The 7,901-nt window shown below is 62.7% G+C and overlaps 1 protein-coding gene across 1 annotated transcript in view; it reads right to left on the bottom strand.

The window, feature by feature from the left end:
* Positions 1 to 601: 601 nt before the first annotated feature.
* Positions 602 to 7,901, bottom strand: part of CACNA1A (calcium voltage-gated channel subunit alpha1 A) — a 252,427-nt gene continuing 245,127 nt past the window's right edge. Inside the window, exons 37-44 of the mRNA XM_023724768.1 lie at positions 5,930 to 6,037; positions 5,673 to 5,773; positions 4,444 to 4,553; positions 4,207 to 4,345; positions 3,939 to 4,052; positions 2,652 to 2,687; positions 1,371 to 1,557; positions 602 to 993 (exon numbers count right to left, since the gene is read on the bottom strand). Coding sequence (XP_023580536.1) covers positions 602 to 993; positions 1,371 to 1,557; positions 2,652 to 2,687; positions 3,939 to 4,052; positions 4,207 to 4,345; positions 4,444 to 4,553; positions 5,673 to 5,773; positions 5,930 to 6,037 — 1,187 coding nt within the window. The remainder of the gene's footprint in view (positions 994 to 1,370; positions 1,558 to 2,651; positions 2,688 to 3,938; positions 4,053 to 4,206; positions 4,346 to 4,443; positions 4,554 to 5,672; positions 5,774 to 5,929; positions 6,038 to 7,901) is intronic.

Here is a 7,901-nt window from a genome sequence, read left to right as displayed (position 1 = left end):
CACGAAAATTGAAACAAAGGAAATCAAAAAAAAAGATACAACAAAATCAACCAGAAAGAGACGGGAGAAGACACAGGACAAGAGGGAGAGAAGGGAGCAAAGGAGAACCAAAGGGGAACAGGGCCGGGGCCGGGAGGAGGAGATGGGAACACAGGACATTTGAATGGAAAAAAAGGAGAAAAGCGACAGCCACAGGGACCGGGAGGGGAGTGAGAGAGACACGGAGGGGGGAGTCAAAAACCAACACAACAAAGTGAAAAGAGAAATGAGAAATGGAGTTTTGTAAGTTTCGGGGTTAAAACAGCAGAAGTTTCAAAAATTACTCACAGGCGTCCAGAGGACAGAAATCATAATTAAAACAAAAAGGGAAGCTGAGGTTAAAGGAAAGCAAAGACAGCGGGCATGAGCCGAGAGGACCAGCTGCCAGAACTCAAACGTGATCCACAACCAAGGAGGAAGCAGCTGCGGGCGGGCGGCGGGAGGGGCGCAGGCAGCGGGGAGCTGGGGGCAGAGTCGGGAGCCAGGTGACAGGGTTAGTGTCCACCCGCCTGGGCACCCTGGCTTGGAGAGCAGGGCTGGGGCATCCTGGTGGTGGCCAGGGTCAGAGGTCACAGCCTGGAGCACGGGCCCTGCCTTGGGCAAAGCCAGACCTGGCTGCTTGCTGGGTGGGGCCTCCTGGGGTTGGGGAAGGGCAGCCCCTGGCAGCCAGCTGTCCTGCTGGCTGGGGCACCGTGGGCACACCCACCTGCCGGTGTGTTATGTGCTCTCGGCCCTCGCTTGGGGAGCGGGACCAGCGCTGGTCCCGGGCCCGGGCCCGGCTGTGGTCGGGCCGCTCCTGGCTGTAGCGCTCCTTGTCGGGGGGCGGGGGGTGGTGGTGGTGGTGATGGTGGTGCTGGCGGTGCTTCCGGTCCTTGGGCCGGCCCCGCTCCTGGTCGCGATCCTTCGATGGAAGGTCCCCGGACTGAGTGGTCATGCTCAGGTCTGTGCCCAAGCCTAGGCCAGGCGGGAGTCAGAGGGACAGACAGACGGCTGTGAGGGGGGTTGGTGTAGGACGCACACACAGGAGCCCAGCAAGAGGGTCCCGAGGTCCCACAGAAGTCCCTCGGCATGAACTACAGGGAGGCGCCTTTCCCTGGGCCACCTTCGGGGGGCTTGGTGCAGGGGGCCCCGTGTGCAGGCTCTGAGCAGCAGCCAGCGTGGCCCCTTCTCCTGGGGTGGGTGACTCCGTCCTCTCTTCGAGGGTTGTTCCGAGTGCCAGGCCCTCCCTCTGTCTTCCCTCAGCCTTGACCCCAACCCTGCCTCCTCCTTGCTCTCCCCTCCTCTTCCTCCTTCTAGAGGCCTCCCCCGCTGGGCCGGGCGGGTGGGCCCACCTGTGTCCACGTCGGTGTAGCGGCCCAGGGAGCGCTCAGAGGCACGGTGGCCCCGGTCTCGGCGCCGTTGGTGGTGCCGCTGGTTCTCCTCGGGCAGCACCCGCTCCAGGGAGTAGTCGTCCAGGCGCCGGGCCTTAGGGCCCAGCACTGAGGCCGAGCGCTTCATGGGGCTGGTGTCTGAGATGGTCTGGGGGGACAGGCCAGAGGGCTAAGGGTCAGGAACCGAGTGGTGCCATCCTTGTCCTTCCCTCCCATGACCGCCCGGCCCAGGATGGGCACCTGGCAGGGGGCAGGCAGTGCCTGGGAGTGACCAACTGGGGTGAGGCCCAGGGAATGCAAGCCTGGGTTCTGATGCAATCAGGACCCTGAGGAGCCTGGCCTGCCGGCTCTAGGGGTTGTGCCCTGGCAGCCACGGACCCTCTGTCCCCAAAGACAGGGCTGTTCCTCCCTGGCCCGTCCCAGATTCTGGTCAGGAGGCCTGTCTGATCGCCGTTGTTGCTTATTAGACCACCCACGGAGGTCACCCCCGCCCTAGGGGCCCCTCCAGGGATAGGCTGGCTGGCTGGATGGTGGTAAGGGGATGTCCTTTTGGGCTCTCCTCATCCTGGGTGCAAACCTGGGAGCCCTGTCACTGGGCGGCCTCGCCCCCCACGCAGTCAGGCCTGCAGCTCAGGGCCAGGCCCCTGCACACCAGCTCCCTGTTCCCTAGGCCAACTGGGGGGCTGTGCTGTCCTGACCAGCCAAGTCTATGGAGCTCCTGCGGGGCCACCCTGGCATTGACACCCTGGGGCTGTCTCTCTTCATCCTCGGCCTGCAGCCGGGGGCCCTCATGCCCTGCACCCCCCAGGCAGGCCTTGCAGAGAAGGCCCATGGGTCTCTGCGCAGGCAGAGGGGAGAGGAAGACAGGGCGACACCCCCAGGGCCCGGCCTAGCTGAGCTGCTGGTGGTATTGCCCAAGGAGGAGTTTGAAGGGTCACAGGGCCAGAGGGACTGGAGGGCAGGGGGACAAGACTCTGAGAAAGAGGTGCAGGGTGGGCCAGGTCTCTGGAGAGCTGGTCCCCCCAGCTTGGGGCTCTGAAAGGGGGTGGGAGAGCCTGCCCTGCCATTGCACACACGGGCACACGGAGGACACAACACACGAGGATGGGGCTCCACAGAGGGGGTGTCTGCCAAGAAGGGGTGGGGTCTGAGAGAGGGGGAGATGACGGGACTCCCATGAGGGGGGTGGGGAAGAAGAGGGGGCCGGAGCCGAGCTGGGCGGTGGGTGGGTGTGGTACATACACTGAGGTTATTCCCACGTGGCCGGCCCCTTCTCCTCTGTCACAGCCCCACGGGATGGTGCACACAGAAAAAACAGAAAGAAGAAAATAAATATAAAAGCCCAGAGGGGAAGTCAGGAGGTGGTGGCATGGAGGCCGGGAAGGGGGAGGAACCTGAGAAGGAGGGGCAAAGGGAGAGAGGAGAGAGATTAGAGTCCTGGTGGGTGGGTGCCCCTGAGCTGGGCTGGCTGCCCTCCCACGGGCACAGGTGGGCACATGGCAGCTGAGATCAGAGGAGACAGACAGGAGACACAGAGACAGACAGATGGCAGAGGCACGAGACCAACAGACGGGTGCCAGCTGGCACTTGTCCAGCCCCTCCTTGGGCCCAGCAGCTCAGCCGGGTGACGGGACTGGGAGCCACATGCAGGCTGGGTGCCCCAGGTTCACAGCAGCCAGAGGCCAGGCCCTTGGGCGACCCTGGTCCCCAGGAACAGCACAGCCTTCCACCCCGTGCAGATGCCACGGCACACCATGAAGGAAGCTTGCCCCCAGCCAGACATGCTGCCTCGCTGGACCAGCACACTGCAGCCCTCAGACAGGGCATTCTCCTCCCTGTTCTGGAAGCTCCTTGGGGTGGTGGGCAGGGCCCCTGGGGCTCCTGTTCCCAGGCTGGGTGGGCAGCCAGTCATGCTTCTGGAAGCTCTGTCCCCAGGGGCCTGGGGCAGTGGGATCACCAGCCCCCCCCCCACCTCTCCCCACGCCCCTGCAGCTGGGTTAAGCAGCCACACAGAGACACGCATCAGGCACACAGCCCTGCCCCCCACAGCGGACCCCACAGAGACCAGACAGGAAATACGAGGAAACCCAGCTGCCCACAGGCCCGCCCCATACTCTGCCCTTAGCTCTCCCTGCCACCAGATCCCAGGACCTGCTGAGTTCCTGAGCAGATCCACGTGCATGCGTGTGTGTGCGTGTGTGTGCACGTGCGTGTAGAGGAGTCTCGCTGCAGCACTCATCCAGGCACGAGCAATCGTCTCCCACATAGTCCTCCAGCACCCCCACCCCCACAACAGCAGAAAACCCACTCAGTAGCGACCCCACCTCTGTCCCCTGCCCCACGGGCACCCCTTTGCTCCCCGGTTCAGCCCTCCATTTGGGAAGGGCTAAGAGGACAAGGCCTCAAGTGCTCCAGGTGTGGTGGAGGGGCCTGTGCACTGCTGCTGAGGATGCAGAGGCCCAGGAGGGGTGTGCCCTGGGCTGGGGGAGCAGTCCAGCCCCAGGGTGGGGGTCGGTGAAAGCCCCTCACCTGGTTCTCGGCAGGGAGGCGGGGCATGGAGGTGGCCCGGGCCTGGCCTTCCATGGGGAGGTAGTGCTCACTGTCGGAGTAGCCATCTCTGCCCATCTCTCGCATCTCCACAGACTGCGGGCAGACGGCAAGGTGGTGAGCCCCAGGGTCTGGTGCCCGGACCCCAGGGCCTGGCCCTGCTGGTCTGGTGTCCATGGAGCAGCCCAGACACCAACCTCCTGACCTGCCCAGGCCAGGGGCTGGGGGTGGGGTGGGGGAACAGAGGCACCTGAGAGTTGGGCTGGCTGTTGGGCATGTCGGTGGGTGGCCCCTGCTCCGGGCTCCACGTGCCTGTCTTCTGGAACATCTCCTGGGCCCGCTGGGTCATCCAGGATGGGCTCTCCTTGATGCCACCTTCGTGAACCATCCTGTGTGGGGGGCAGAGGGAGGATGGCTGTGGGTTTTGGGGGGCTCCCCTTCTGGGGACTGGCGTCCCCCACCCACCCCCACCCACAGTGACACTCACAGGCCTCCTCCTGGGTCCAGCTGGGTGGAGGGGAGGGCATTCTGGCCAGGCCCACCCTCCTGCGTTGGAGATGGGGGCTCCATGCGCTGGAACATGAGGGGCGTCCGGTTCTGGGGGCACAGAGGGCAGTGTGTGTGCACAGGGCAGCAGGGGGGACAGGGGACAGGCGGAGGGCAGTGCCAAGCCTCTCAGTGGAATGGCGGGGAGCTCTGGCTCCAGGGGAGAAGACCGCGGACGGGATGCTCAGCGCCCCCAACCAGGCCGAAACCCCAGAAGTCATTGCTGACACCTCCAACACACACTCTCAGATCTGAGCCATTAGCCAGTCTAGTTGACTATCCTTCCAAATCTGTCCAGACTCCGCCCACTTCCCCCCCCTCCATGCCCCACCAGGTCATGCCTGGTTATCTCCCACCTGGACCAGCACAGTCTCCTCCCTGGACCCTGGCTCTGCCTTCGCCCCCACAGTCAGTTCCCTCCATGGCACTAGCGGGCACCTGTGACCACTTGAGTCAGGTCATGTCCCTCCTCTGCTCAGAACCCTCTATGGCTCCCACCCTGCTCAGGGTAAAAGCCCACATCCTCCTGGGACCCACAAGGCCCTACATGACCTACCTTGTCAGCTCACTGCCCTCATCTCCTCCCACTTTCCCCTTTGCTCCCTCTGTTCCACTACATTGGCCTCCTCCTTGCTCCCCAAACTCACCAGGCACGGTTCAGCCTTAGGGCCTTTGCACGGGGCTGTTCCCTCTGCCTGGAGTGCCCTCCCCCAGAGCTCTGCTTGGCTCACTGCCTCCCTTCTTCCTTCATCTTTGCTCAAACATCACCTCCCCAGGGAGGCCCCTGGCCCCCACTCCACCTCCACCCTCCTGCACTCCCTCTTTCTGCTGTTTCTCTCACAGTACCCACTGCCCTCTAATGTGTGATATCACTTAGTCCTCTGTCGGTGTCTCCCCCACGGTACCATCCATGAGAGCAGGGACTCTGGTCTGTTTTGCTCGCAGCTGCATCCCCAGGACCTAGCACAGTGCCTGGTGCACAAGCAGGGGCTCAGTAAATGCTGTTGAGCAGAAGAATTCACCCAGGATATGTCTCCTTGGCCCGACCCCACTTTTCAGTGACCTGTCCTGGGCTTGGCCACACTCCTGTCCTGGTTGGTCTCTGTGGTGACAACGAAGCCACTGTCTCCCGCCTGGGCCCCCCGGAGCCATGGGCAGCGGCGGCCGTACCTGCTCCTCACGCATGGCCTGTAGCTTCTTGGCCTTGCTTTGCCGGTAGTACTCCATGATCATCATGGCGGCATAGATCTTCCCCACTGTCAGGTCCGTGGCTGGGGAAGGGTGAGCTCATGGTGGGCAGGGAGCCTCCTCTGGGCCTGTCCCCGGCCGCTCCCATACCCTCCCCAGGCTTCCTCCCTTCCCCCTGCCCTGCCGCCTCGCCCTGGCAGGTTGGAGTCCAAGATGAGGCCAGGAGGCTCGGCTCTTACACTTGTGAGGTGTGACCAGCAAGTCCAGCGTCTTCTGGGACAGGTTGGGCCAAATGGCCATCATCTCCTTCCGCAGCTCAGCATCCATCTGCTGCTTGTCAGCTCCGCCTGCAGCATGGACACAGACAGCCCTAACACCTGCCCAGGCAGCCAGGGCACCTGCGAGGCTTTGGCTGGCCCACCACGCGGTTGGCAGATCCTGCCGACCTGGAGCTCTGGAGTGCAGGGCCACCATTGTCCTGGTCCTCACGGGGTCTCCAGTGCCCCAGGGACCTGGCCCAGGCTGCCTGGAGAGATTCCAGTATTGGGAGGGGCAGCCCACCTGGGACCCAACCCTGGCTCCCATTTACAACCGGGTGACTCAGACAGGTCACCCCTCCCCTGTGTGTCTCAGTTTCCAGATCTGTGAAACAGGGATGATGGTAGCTGTCTCACCAGGTCATGTGTGTGCTGCCTGGGTCAGATGATTACCACAGTGAGCCGTGGTCCTGAGGCTGGGCCTGGGCTGAGGCCCAGGGAGGCTGGGGCGCCCTGGAACTCCCCCAGCAGAGGAAGCCTCTTCCACTCCCAGTCTCGCTTCCCAAGGACGTGCCCTTCGCCAGATCTGACCCAGTTGCTCACCCAGCCAGGCGGTCATTCAGTCTGTTGGCTAGTGTTCCAGTCCCTCCTTCCATTAGTGATGGGAGGGTGGGCCTTGCTGGCGCCTTGTGGTAGGCTGGGGCCAATGAGGTATGAGCAGTGACATGTCACTGTGGGGCCAGCGTGGTACCGTCCAGAGTTCTCTTTCTCTCTGGCACAGCAGCTGGTGACACTGCAGACAGTGGCTGCTCTGTCAGGCACAGTCTCTAAGTGACTCTGATGAGCAGAGCCCCCGCCAGCCCATGAATGGCACACAATGGGCGTGAGAAATGACCCCCTCTGGTTTGGAGCCACTGGGACCTCGGGGCTATCTGTTACAGCGGCATGGCTGGCTCCGTGCTGACAGATCCACCAGCCTGGCCCCATGTGTTTTGGGGCCTCCAGGCTGTGCACCTGGCATGGAAGAGACGCTGGCCGAAGCCTGTCTGGCTGCAGAGCTAGAGCCTCAGCCTGAAGAGCCCCTGCCGGACCAGGCACCCACCTGGAGTGGCTGAGGTGTGAGGAGGGGGCAGGGCACTCGGGGGTCGGGGCTAGGGGTCTACTAGACAGTACAGAAGTATTTCAGCAGCCATCATGGCTGTCCTGGGCACGCTGCTGCATGGCCCCCACCCAGGCAGCCCTAAGGTCCACAGATGTCCTCACCAGCATCTGCCCTCCCTCTCTGCTCCTCAGGCTGCCTGGGAGGTCCCTGCCGGCAGACGTGGGTCACGGCACAGACATCTGCCAGGCATTCTTCAAAGCACAGAAGCTATCACTCTCTCCCGACATGACTCTTGAAGCCGATGTCTTCATGGTGGGAAAAGTGCTTTGGAAGGGCCCTTTTGTCAACGTGCAGGGAAAGCCCCAATCCTATTCTAGAGTGGAAATATTGAGGCGACAGGCACTGAGCTGTTAAGTCCCTGTCATCTCCTGCCTAGACCAGAGCTGGCACCTCTGCCCTGGTCCCCCCAGTTCTGCCCCTGATTTCCAGTCTGTCTCTGAGCATCTGAGTCACTCACGTCCCTCCTCTGCTCAGAACCCTCTGTGGCTCGCCTCACCTGGAGCAAAAGCCCAACCCCTCCTGTGGCCCACAAGGCCCTGCACTATCTGCTCTGTCACCTCCCTGCTCTCACCTCCTCCCACTGTTCCTCTCACTCCCTCCACTCCAGTTACATGGGCCTCCTCCCTGCTGCTCAAACACACCAGCTTGGTCCTGCCTCAGGGCCTTTGCACAGGCTATTTCCTCTGCAAAGATCACTAATCTTTCTACAAATATCTTTGTGGCTTCCTCCCTCACCTCCTTGAGGTCTCTGCTCAAACCCTTTATGAAAGTGGTTTTCTTGCTGACCCCCTA

The sequence above is a fragment of the Trichechus manatus genome, unplaced genomic scaffold (genome assembly GCF_000243295.1).
Source record: "Trichechus manatus latirostris isolate Lorelei unplaced genomic scaffold, TriManLat1.0 scaffold00258, whole genome shotgun sequence".
NCBI classification, from domain to species: Eukaryota; Metazoa; Chordata; class Mammalia; order Sirenia; family Trichechidae; genus Trichechus; species Trichechus manatus.
Note: the sequence above shows the minus strand (reverse complement) of the source record. Positions and strands in the feature narration are given on the sequence as shown.